This window comes from Scardinius erythrophthalmus (genome assembly GCF_964197995.2).
Source record: "Scardinius erythrophthalmus genome assembly, chromosome: 9".
NCBI lineage: Eukaryota > Metazoa > Chordata > Actinopteri > Cypriniformes > Leuciscidae > Scardinius > Scardinius erythrophthalmus.
In genome coordinates this window covers 11,651,307-11,664,355 of record NC_138229.1, presented here as the reverse complement: position 1 = coordinate 11,664,355, position 13,049 = coordinate 11,651,307, and the positions used below count along the sequence as shown (strand labels likewise).

Genomic DNA, 13,049 nt, shown 5'->3' with positions numbered 1-13,049 from the left:
TCTTGTATTTTTGTCTTCTTTTTTTTTTCTTTATGTCTACAGGCAAGCCCGTGATGATTATTACAGAGTACATGGAGAATGGATCGTTGGATACTTTCCTGAAGGTGAGGAAGGCAAAACGCCCATGGCACAAGTCCACACCGATATTCACATGCCATTTAAGATGCTGCCTTACATTTAATTACCTACAGCCAATAAACGAGCATCGCTCAAGGGTATAAGCCACGAATACCTCCCTGAAAGTCTATTACTGGAGGGAAATTAAGCATGGAATGGATGCCTGGTTCAAGCAGCACAGATTCAGTTGCAAACTGTCCATTAGGGCTCTCGCATCCTGTCTGTTGTACAGCGAACGTTCCAAGGTTATTATAGTTTGTTTCAGTTTAGTTTTCATTTCATGGAAAATTCTGTTGCGTTTTTATATACTTATTTTTAGTTCAATATTTTCTGTTTAGACTCAACAGAATATTCCCATCTAAAATAGATTTTGCATGGTGCCATTCACATTTTTCAGAGTAATGGTTGAATTAAACTGCATCACGCACTATATTGCTGTTTATTTTTGCAGTTTTATTTCAGTTTATTTTTCATTCAAAGTTTATTTGCGTAAAACATTTTTATTATTATTATTAATATATAACATTTTTCTGCTCACAAATGCAGTTTTTGCCTTTGAGTTACACTTTATTTTGATAGTTCACTTTAGACATTCTACTAACTATAAGTAACTTTACAACTACATGACAACTAACTCATTCATTTGCAACTACATGTCAACTAACTCTCATTAGAATATTAGTAGACTGTTAGGTTAGGGTTCGGGTTAGTAGAATAATTGACATGTAGTTGTAAAGTTACTTATAGTCAGTAGAATGTCTGTTGGAAGACCATCAAAATAAAGTGTTAGCAGATATTAAGCAGACAGTCTACTAATACTTTAATTACTGGCAGTTGTCTTGTAGTTGGAAAGTTACCTACTGTAAATCAGTAGAATGTCTAAAGTGGACTCGAAATCGAAATAAAGCGTTACCCATCTTTGTTTTAGTAAACAATAATAACGCTTGAACGTGTATTTGAGTAAACGTGTTGCGAATGTGTCTCGTACAGAGACAGGAAGTGAGTAAATTAACTCTGTAGATTTATAATAAGGTTACGCTCGCTCCACCAAGCTGCCATAATGTCTCCTCTGCAATCCTCACTAATTTATTACCGCCTTTGTCACCCAGCGGATCAGGCCACGAAGTTTTATTACGCACAGCACAGATACGTTTTCCTTTAAGTCAGGACTCTTTTTAATTGCCTACACTTTAAGAAAATGAAAATGAAATCTAACACCCCCCCACCCCTAAAAACGGGCCTGTCTGAGACTTTCGATCTTTCGGCAGCATACATAATGAATCCCATAAATACCCCCTTAGCCCACATAAAAAGCTAATATAATTATGGGGTCCGTTTTATGGCTAATAGCTCATAGTTCGGCCACCCAGCTACATGTGTTTAATTAGAAGACAGATCAGTTAAGCAGCATCACTTACTAGTAGAAAAACAAATGATTTCTCTCTGTCTCTATGTCTGCGTCTCTCTGCTCTTCCTGTAAGTAGTGTGGCTTCTGACAGTAGATTGATAACAACCAGTTGATCAGGCCGGATGATCAATCAGCGGCCACATTTCACAAAACACAGCGTAATTAACTTACCCACATTATGATGCATGAAATACTATACGAGCGCATGTTTCTGATTGATATTGCTCGGAGGTACAAAAGTGGGGTTTTAACAAGATTAGTGTACTGCCCAGATATGGAGATTAAGACATTGAGCTAATTGCTTATTGCGAAGATTGTTTTTGAGGCAAAATGGATGTCTGAGCTCTTTTGTTTAGCTAACAGAGGCACCAAATCCAGATGGTTTTACATTAATAAAGGCCTGTCAACATTATAGCAATTATGGCAGAAAGAGCTGTAAAACCAGAGGTCAGAGTCTTTTGCATAATGAATCAGACCTCGGGGCAAAACCAATGGAACTGTGAAAATGGACTGTTTGAAAATGCATGAAGTCTGAATAATGTAATGTAGAAGTTTTAACAGAAAGAAAATCTTCAGACATTTATGAGCAAATTAATATTCATTTTTATAATAATAATTATTTTTTTGTATATTATTCCAGTGTGGGATAATATTATATATATACAAATAATATATAATAATAAAGATTTGTAAGATAATAAAAGTAAAAAAAATGTTGTTAGTTCATGATACCTGATTTGAACATATTGTAAAGCTTTATTAACCAACTTATAGTTGCCTCTGCATGTAAATAAAGGTTCCAGTTCAAACCACACTGAGTTTTGCATCCTGCTGCCACAGGAGAACAGTTTAAAGTTACTATTTAAACCTTTGTTTTCACAGTGTACACCACCTGTAAAATCTATAAAAACGAACATGTGCCGTCACTTTCTCTTGCAGAAACATGATGGGCAGTTTACGGTCATTCAGCTGGTGGGGATGATGCGTGGTATCGCTTCAGGAATGAAGTATCTGTCTGACATGAGCTACGTCCACCGTGACCTGGCGGCACGAAACATCCTGGTGAACAGTAATCTGGTGTGCAAAGTGTCCGACTTCGGCCTGTCCAGAGTGCTAGAGGACGACCCTGAAGCTGCGTACACCACACGGGTAAGACACCTTTCCCTGTCAAGGTTATTTTAGAGAGTCATCATCAATTTTACAAAAACAGGGAATGAAGGAAGAACTAAATAGAAAAAAAAAATCATGTTGTTTATTGTTTTGTAACATCTTGTGTGCTGTATAAATTCTGCTTTGGTTTGCCATCTATTTAGTGTTTTTTTCAGAGCTAGCTTTCATTGCCGTCTCATTTTTTTGCGAATACGGTAAATCTGACAAATCCCTTAAGACCTTAGTTAAGAAATATTGATTGAAATGTCTGATCTGAATAGAGAAAGAGATGTCTCTTATGTTCTTTAAAAGTGTTTGATTGTGTGAATGAACTAAGATGAGACAGAGAGAAAGAGGAGGGATGTTTGAGAAGTGAGTTGGCTTTCTCAGGGGTCAGTTTCTCTGTCCACACAGCATGTATTAATTACATCCGTTTCTGACAGGACAGCCTACACTCGTTCTTCTAGAGCTCTCTGTCCTTCTCAGCTCGGTAATTGGTGAGCACCCCTGTGGATGCGTATGAAGGCCAAGGGCAAGAGAGGGATGCGAGGCTGTGTGTGTGTGTGTGTGTGTGTGTGTGTGTGTGTGTGTGTGTGTGTGTGTGTGTGTGTGGCCTTCACTGTCTACTTGGGTGGACAAAGCATAGACTCAGCAGGAGAATCTGTTGTCACATGCAAACAAGGGAGGGAGGTGCTTGTACAACCCTGAAGATTGCCTTTTGATGCTCGTGTGTGTGTGTGTGTGCGCGCCTGAGACAAAATGTGTTTCAACAGGGAGGAACTCTTAAAATATAAGTGTTCAGCGCCCTGTGCCCCTGTGCTTCAAGCCCTGAAATCATGAAGAGACAAAACCCTTCAGGCCACGCGAAGCAGCCGTTTATGTTGCTGTGACTTCATATAATTAAAAAAAATTGTAAAGATCGCTTTTTGAAATTCTCTTTAAATGATTTTACCCCATGGGCCCTGCTGCCGTTCTTTGGCACTCTCGTCACGTATGTCTATATAGAGTACAGCCAGTTTGTCTTTTGTTTGACTTTGACTGTAGAGATTAACTACAAACTACTGCAGCTATTTAAAAAGGCATTTAGGGAAATACAGACCCCGCCATAGTGCTGGAATGGAAAGCCAAATATTGTATCTATTCTGCTGTTTGTTTATGGGTCTTTCTTTAACTTTCAGAGAATGAAATTTCTTATAACACATTTTTCACACACTCATTAATTTTAGTAGTGCACTAACAATGTCTAACCGCACAGATTTCCAGTCATTTTTTATCATGGAAATTACACCACAATGTTATTTCAGCTACATCACAGCTTGTATATTGTGTTGAAATGATGATGATGGAAATTCAATTTTTTGGAATACAGTATTTTTCTTGCTAAAAAATTTCTTGCTACAGTATTAAGCCATACACTTTCGTTAAAAAGTGTGGGGTCATTATTATTATTTTTTTTTTTATGTTTTTAAAATAGGTATATTATGCTCACCAAGACTGCATTTATTTGCTCAAAAATACTGTAAAAACAATAGTATTGTGAATTATTACAATTTAAAATAACTGTTTACTATTTTAAAAGAGCAGCCATTACTCCAGTCTTCAGTGTCACATGATCCTGCAGAAATCATTCTAATATGCTGATTTGGTGCTCAAGAATTATTATTATTTTTGGTATCCGTGATTAAAACGGTTGTGCTGTTTATTATTTTTGTGGAAGCTGACACTTTTTTTTTTTTTTTCTTTGATAGAAAGTTCAAAAGAACAGCATTTATTTCAAATAGAAATCGGTTGTAACATTATAAATGTCTTTACTGTCCCTTTTCATCAATTTAATGTGTCCTTGTTGAATAAAAGTATTAATTTCTTAATAATAATAATAAAAAAACATCTTACTGACCCCAAACTTTTGAACAGTAGTGTATTTTCACATTTTGTGCATAAAAAAACATTTTTTATATATATATTTTTTTTATATGACGTATCATATTTAATCCCAAGCTCTTCACTGACACTGTTATCTCTTGGTAACCAAGTACACAATTTTTTTTTTTTAGAAAACTTGTTTGGTGTGGTAGAAATTATGCCACAAATGAGGGACAATCCCAAGTTTTGAAAATGACAGAAATCATTTTCTGTCATATAGCAAAACAAATTTAAAATCAACCCCTGGGACATGAAAGCACCTGATTTTAAAGAAACACCATCTTTTTATTTCCTTTTTAGGGTGGAAAAATTCCCATTCGATGGACGGCTCCTGAGGCTATAGCGTACAGGAAGTTCACCTCAGCAAGTGACGTTTGGAGTTACGGCATCGTCATGTGGGAGGTGATCTCATATGGAGAGCGGCCTTATTGGGAAATGTCTAATCAAGATGTAAGTGTCCTTGAGAAACTGGAAACACTCATGTTCTCTCGTGTATTGTTTAAATTGAAATCTGCTCCACTAATATCTAATATCTCCACTAATATCATTTCCATTGAAGCCTCTTGGGAGGGGGGGAGAGCAGAGTCTCCGAGCAGTGTGTCCTTGCAAGTAAAATCTTCCTGCGGTGATGTCTGTATAGCAACTGCTCGAATGACAATGGTTTTTAGGAGCCTCGTAAACGAGAGCTGTCCAGCTGCTCCTGCATTTAATACAAGCCAGTGAAACACACTTCATCCCTCACTGCTATATTATGCTAACAGTTTCTGACTTCTCCCTTTATTACCATCAGAGGAAATGTCAGAGAAATCTTGAAGACCTTCAGGGCACCGCTCATAATGATTTAGATCTACTGTGCTCATTCTGAAACACAGAAGAATGTTTCATGTCTAAAAGAAAATAGCTCATTTGATTTAAGAACATGAAGTGGCAGAGAACAGGGGCTGTTTTAACCATAGCAATGAGTTACAGTCATATAGGAGATGTCTTGCACCAATGAATGTTACATGACTCAATGAAAGGTTCCAATGTTTTACGCCATGGAATAGAAAAACAGTTAATTTAGATAAAGTAATATAGAAATGTAAATGTGATGTTCTTTACATTAACATACCATGGTAACTGCTACTAAACTTGATTTTTCCACTAAAGTACAATGATAGCATACCAGATGCTTGGTATTAGCCATTAACAGTGTTATCAAAAGAAGAAAAGGACAGAAATATTCAGAAAGCTTCCTACATTTGAAAAATATCCTACATTCATTTAGTATGGTTTTGTAGCAACATTAACAACAGCAGCAGCAATGAAACTGCAAACACTATGTAACCTAAATATGTGCTTCATACGGTAGCAACTATATTACTGGATTTTACTTGAGTCAAAAATATGATTTTATTTGACTTAATAATAAAAGTTATTTTAAGGGACAAATACAGTAGAAATATTTCCTTAAGGTTACATACTGGTAATTTTCTGCCAGAACATTATCTGTTGAGTTTACGGACATTTCCTTTAACTCTAAAACACAACTCAATGCAATATGCGTAATGCAAAATATGGGTAAAACACCTGTGAAAAATCATTATGGAAAATCTATTCATGTTAACACAGTACAATGGGCCCTATTTTATGGACTTTTCTTAGAATGCAGTTTCACGTTTTGTTCTTTGTTCATTGTGTTGTATTCTGATGTATGTGCCTCTGTTTCAGGTAATTAAAGCTATAGATGAGGGTTACAGGCTGCCCGCTCCGATGGACTGTCCCGTGGTCCTCCACCAGCTGATGTTGGACTGCTGGGAGAAGACTAGAAGCGAGCGGCCCAAATTTGGGCAGATTGTCAACACTCTTGACAAACTCATCCGCAACCCCAACAGTCTGAAAGAGCTTGCCAACAGCTCAGTCTGGTGAGAAACTGATATGAACCTGTGCTTCAGCTTTTCACACTATGCTTAACACTGCATTAAGGCCACTTTTTTAACCCTTGGTTATGTGCAATAAATCTTGTAAAATCTTGTTTTCCTGTAAAAATATCTGAATATCCTTTAAACAATATAAATTGAAGATAAGATAATATACACTACCATTACATTTTATTTTAAATTAATTAATACTTTTATATAATAATGCATTAAACGTATAAAAAGAGACAGTAAAGACATTTCTAATGTTGCAAATGATTTCTATTTTTAAAAAATGCTGAACTTTCTATTCATCATAGAATCCTGCATTTTTTTATTGTGTTATTAAGCAGCACAACTGGTTTCAACATTGATAGTAATAAAATAAAATATTTCTTCAGCACCAAATCAGCATATTATAATGATTTCTGAAGGAAATTCAGCTTTGGCATCACTGGAATAAATTACATATTAACATATAAAACGGTTATTTTAAATTGTTACAATATTTCATAATATTACTGTATTTTTTAATCAAATAAATGCAGTCTTGGTGAGCATAAGAGGCTATTAAAAAACATAAAAATTCTTACAAACCCCAAACTTTGGAATGGTAGTGTACATTTGCAAGGGAAGTGCGTAAAATATTAAGGCTTATTTTCAGAGCATATATCTTTATTTTTGTTTTCTTTAGAAAAAAATATTCAAATTAATGTAACATTAGTGCCTGAGGTAGACAATCAAAGAGGTTACATGTTCATCACTAAATATGAAAATGAGAAAACTACCCCAAGAGTTTTACTAATGTAAAATGTGTACTAAAAAAAGTATGATCAGACCTGATGGATCCAGATAACCCATCATGTTAACTCAGGGTTATAAAGAGCCGTTGTTTAACCATTTATTAACATTGTTTAAATAAAGAGGTGGAAACATGAAACATAAAGAACAACACCAGTTTAAACCAAAGGATTGTCCATTTTAAAGTGAACATTTAAAAGCCACAAAAACAAATCCCTAACAGCTCAAATAAATCCAGAGAAAATCCAATCCAGCTTTTCTTTGTCTGCCCCATGAACTCTCAAATCTTTCGTTTAATGTGAGACAACAAGCTAATAAACTCCATATCGTCTAATATAACCAAACCTAGTGTTCACTGATCCTTTTCCAGCAGACATTCATCTCGCAGCTTTGTAAAAAGTCGTTGTCGTATAGATAGCCTGAACCCCTATTGTAAAACCTGACATGAGACAGAGCGCAGACTCCCCCCTCCACCTGCGGTTTATCAGGAGCGCTGGAGACGGAGACGCAGAGTTCACATTACAGCCGTAAAGCTAGTGAGTCAGAGCCCTTCTTGAGATATACGCTTTCTCAAGCCCATCACAGTCTCTCTGATTACAGCCCAACCTGCCAGTCATTTTATCCCTCTGTGTCCAAAGAGGACAAAGAAGAACGAGGGCGTTAAATACATCCCAGGTCTGAGATTGAATTGACCCCCGGTTTTCACTCAAACGCTGCTGTCACTCAACATTGTGAGCCTAACCCGTCTGTCACGAAGAACGGAAAGGGAACACAATGGGTTTTAACCTCAACCGCAACTCTTTAACTCTTTATCCTCTTCTCATGAAATTGCTTAAGATGTCGACTCTCACAAGGAAGTGCAAGGAAGTTCTTGGATCAACTTGCTTTTTTGGTCCTGAAATATCGCTATCATTATGCTCCGAGACAAATGACAGTTTGATTAGATTTTTGTTAACTGTAAGCCTGAAGCTGAAGCCTTAACACTATAACCTACAATTCCAACAACGATTTATTATGCAAGAGCAGTTTTCCATCTCTGTACTCAATTCTTTAGCATTGAACCACACCACAATTGATACAAATCCAATTTCCCTTCCAGGGAAGACCCCACCACCCCAGAGTTCAGCGTGAGTACAGTGGATGAATGGCTAGACGGCATCAGTATGGGCCAGTACAAGGACAACTTCTCCAGCGCGGGCTACGTTTCTCTAGATTCCATACTGTACATCAGCTTGTGGTAAGTTTGTGTATCTGCACTCACATCTTGGCAAGTGTTCAGACCAAAAGTTTTATTTTTAATATTTTATTTTATTATTTATAATTATTTGGGGTGTGTAAGATTATTTATTTATTTTTTGGAAAGACTGAAAGACTTTTATTATTTCAGTTAAATGCTGTTCTTTTTAACTTTCTATTCATCAAAGAAATCTGGAAAAAAGTATCAAGGTTTCAAAAATATTAACGTTTATAATAATAAGAAATGGTACATGAGCATCAAATCAGCATATTAGAATGATGAAAATGCAGCTTTGTCAATTCAGCTGCAATATGTGTCATGCAAAAAAAGTCGATTGATTTGTATTTTTATAATGTGCTGCTGGGTAGCTCTGCCCACAAAGCAATCTCTTCTTCGGTTATAAAATTGTGCTCCACATTGAACTACATCAAATAGGTTCTGATTACTGTACTTTTTTTCCTCCTTTCAGTAAGGGCAAAACAATTACTCAGAAACTTGAAATGAGACATCAGAGAAAAATAGTTGCTAGAAGGTATTTATCGCAGTGATGCCATAGAAGAACAATTTTTGCTTCCTCAAAGAACCTTTCAGTGAACAGTTCTTAAAAGAACCATTTCTTTTTATATGAAGAACATTGAAATAATCTAAAGAACCCTTTTCCACTCTAAAGAACCTTTTGCGCAATGGAAAGGTTCCATGGATGTTAAAGGTTCTTCATTGAACCGTCAATGCCAATAAAGAACCTTTACTTTTAAAGGCCCCTTGAAATCGAAATGTACGTTTTTTTTTAGCTTTTAGTATGAATATGTTAGCCTTAAGGTTATGAAAAAGCTGGTGTGATCCAAAACAATGACAAAATTGGCATTTAGGAGATATAAGCATTCAAAACTTACAGTCTCTCACTTCCGCTAAAATGGATCACGGATGTTAATGACATCACCGTGGACTTCAGCTTTCATCACATCTTCTGTCCAATCAAATACTCTCTAGGATCTAAAGTGTCCCGCCCCCTATGCTATAAATACCACCTGGCCAAAGCGACTGTTGACACGTCACGGAGCAATATGGGTTAGAGGTGTGTGTTCGGTTGATCAAACGCTCAAGTTTTATTTAGTTTTTCCAAATGTACGCTGGTTAAAAATGAAATGGCTAGAATTTATTCACACCTCTACTATTGAATCCAACGTATTCATCAGCCCTCGGATTCGCTTCCATGGTGCTGGCTAGTACGACTTGCAGTCTGTAAGGTAAACTAAACGCTATTGGCTATTTGAAAAGGGGGAGGAGCCATTCAATATGTCCCACCGTGTCAACACATTATACAAAGCTGTGTGTTCCAAGGCACTTCAGTGGGCCTTTAAATATATTGTTCTTTAATTAATTAACCAAACACCAAATAAACTGTACTTGCTATTACATGATTTCTTCAAACGTTTTTCTCTTTTTTTTTGTCCCTTCTTCCTCAGTGAGTTAAGCAAGATGGGTGTGACTCTGGTGGGGCACCAAAAGAAGATCGTCTCTGCCGTCCAGAGTTTGCACGCACAGGGGACACACGTGCAGGTATAACAAGCCTTCTCCACCGCCTGAGAGCGTACAGACTGAGAGAGTTAACAACTGCTCCCACTACAGTCCCTATCAGCAGCTTCACTGTACAGTTCCCACCCTGGATGTTTCCGCATACGACCCTTTCGTCAGCGCTCTGGCTTCCGTCCATGCACGTCCGAGCTTCCTACGAGCCGAGGGACACACCGAGACCGATCTGCAATCGCTTGACAAGGCTACGGCAAATCAGATATGAAGTATGGTTATTAAACAAAAAAAAGGAACAATAATACATTATGGAGAATTCACAGCTTGTGTTTTACAGTTTCAATGTTTGCATTTCATATGTGATATTTTGCATATCAAAGGTTGGACTATTCATGAAAATGAGGGTTGTTGTTTCTTTTTATCACATCCATGTTTGGGGTATCGGTCTTTTCTTCTACATCCACTATAAGCCACAGTACCATAACAGAAGATGTTTATAGTATATTTATTTTGTCATAATTGAGGCAATGGTTGAGCACCGATGGATTCACGTCGCTGAATCGAATATTCAGGCGGAAAGAAAAGTTTGCGTTCCACCAGCAAAGATGGCACCCGCAACGACGAAGGAGAAGTGTGAGGCCAGCGCAGGACGACAAGATAAGATAAGAGCATTATATTGTTTAGCTGAGAAATAACTGCTCTTCACTCAACGCTGTGTTCCTCATGCGAACAGGCGCTGAAACAGTGCAAGCATTTGAATAAGAAATCGTTTGACTTCCAGATAAAAAGTGAAATGTTATTTCTGTCCATTCGACATGTTGTTCCACTGCAGCGAAATACAACTTCGAAACAATATTTACGTCATCATAACGTGTGTGTGTGTTCTCGTGCACCACGTCCGCATCGTCATTACGTTTACACTCGTAGTGCGTGACGACATATACTATTGTACTATAGTGTATAAAATGTACAGTGTTGATTTAAAAAACGAAGACAAAATTGAAAAAACAGGAGAAAAACTAGAATGTTTGTAATGATGTACTTTTATTTAGTATGAAGAGGAGTTAGCGGCCGTGTGGTGCGTTATCACCGCTGTCTGCTGATGTGCGATAATAACTCATCTCTGGAATGTAGCATGGATCCTAAGCTTCGTCTTTGATTGACAGGTGACAGTGACTGCAGTTTTTTCACTCAAGTGGTGCCCTTAGCTGCTTGACTTTAGATGCCTTATTAACTGTGCAGTTCTCTCTTTTTTCTCGTCCTCCCCTTAGAAATGATATCATGAAGTATAATGTATATAGTATTTATCATTGCGTCACTGAGAAGCTGGAGCTCGATATTAAAGCCAGGCTCAACATGTTTACCGTTGTTTTAGTCTGCTGTTTGTGGAAACGCATTCGATCCATGCCGCTCTCGCGGGAGGCGCGGGTACATGTGGTATAGGGACGGAGAGGTTTTATTAAATCTATTGGGCTGAACTAAATTCCTCATGCTAACTTTACTGAGACTGATTTGCTGCACTGTATATTTTTGTACTAGTGAGGTTGTTCTGTAAAGTCAAAGTCTACCTGTTTTATTTAAATATATATGAGACAAATACAGGAACGGATGGTACTGAGAGATAATCATATTTCAGATCATGATCATGATTTCCTGACATCATTTCAAATTTTGATTTCTTTTATGTCATTAATTGTTTCGACGCTTCAGCACAACACTGTAACTATTCGCAAGAGCTACTCAGAATCTGTCGGGTTTCGCTGAAAGGATTTAAATATGTTAAAATATCTTGATTCAAAAGTCTTTTAAAATGGAATTATGAGTAAAATAAATATGTCAGAATTCTGTGTCTGCAGAATCCGAGTGGCTTTAACTAAGCACACACGACCACAGTTCCTTCAGTAAATTTTTAAGAAAAATCCATCATCATCTGTCATTAGATTATGTGCAATATAACTGGAAAATTTGCATAAATGCTGAAAATCTGAAAAGTATACCATGTTGACATAAACGGCAAAAACAAAACATTTAAAAATGTAAATCATACCAATATTGCTAATGGGTCACTACTATTGCACTTTTCTTTTAATTTAGCATATTTTAAAGTAGGGATGCACCGATACCACTTTTTCCAGAACGAGTCCGATACCGATACTTTCATTTTTGGTACTCGCCGATACCGTATAACCGATACCTGTATTTTCACTGCATTTGTAATTTTTAAATGTATTGGTAGAGAAACCAAAAGAATATAAATCATATTAGTTGGCTTAATTTGTTCATCAAATAAATATATCTTTCAGTTATTTTCATGCTTAAAGGAGAACTCCGGTCAATTTTAACATTGAGCTCATTTTTTTTTTAATTTGGAGTGCTGTCAGTACAGAGAACAACGCATAGTCAAGCACATACCTGTATTTACTTCCTGTTTTCGGTCGAAGTCCACAGTAGTCGATTGTCGAGTTCACGCGCGTGATCATAGGTAACTAAACCTATGCGCGTGAACTCGACAATCGACTACTGTGGACTTCGACCGAAAACAGGAAGTAAATACAGGTATGTGCGCTGGCTGAATTAACATCACTTTTATTCATATCTTTCACATCTACTGCAGTCAGATTCACCGTGTTCACTCAGAAGGAATCCCTCACATGGCTGGGCACTTGTAATGACACATCGAGGATGTTAAGAGGCTAAAAGCAGGTTTAAAACTTGCCCCATTGAAGTCAACAGGGTGCAAATTTTAAAAAGAGGATAACACGGTGTAGGCAACACCGATTTTTGTTGTTGTTCTCTGTCCTGACAGCACTCCAAATTTACAAAAAAAAATTAGCTCAATGTTAAAATTGACCGGAGTTCTCCTTTAAGCCTGCTAAAATTCATTCCATGGGCTTCTGTTACTTTCACTCTTCATTATATTGCTCTATCATATTTTATCTTTCATTTAATAGTACAGCACATATTTAGAGCTGCTCCAGCAGGGCTC

General features: G+C 37.0%; 1 protein-coding gene across 1 annotated transcript in view; it reads left to right on the top strand.

Moving 5' to 3' along the window:
• epha4b (eph receptor A4b) overlaps positions 1-11,937 on the top strand; it is a 138,936-nt gene extending 126,999 nt beyond the window's left edge. Inside the window, exons 12-17 of the mRNA XM_081374875.1 lie at positions 43-104; positions 2,465-2,674; positions 4,898-5,047; positions 6,308-6,501; positions 8,396-8,533; positions 10,000-11,937. Coding sequence (XP_081231001.1) covers positions 43-104; positions 2,465-2,674; positions 4,898-5,047; positions 6,308-6,501; positions 8,396-8,533; positions 10,000-10,099 — 854 coding nt within the window. The 3' untranslated portion in view covers positions 10,100-11,937. The remainder of the gene's footprint in view (positions 1-42; positions 105-2,464; positions 2,675-4,897; positions 5,048-6,307; positions 6,502-8,395; positions 8,534-9,999) is intronic.
• The last annotated feature ends 1,112 nt before the right edge of the window (positions 11,938-13,049 follow it).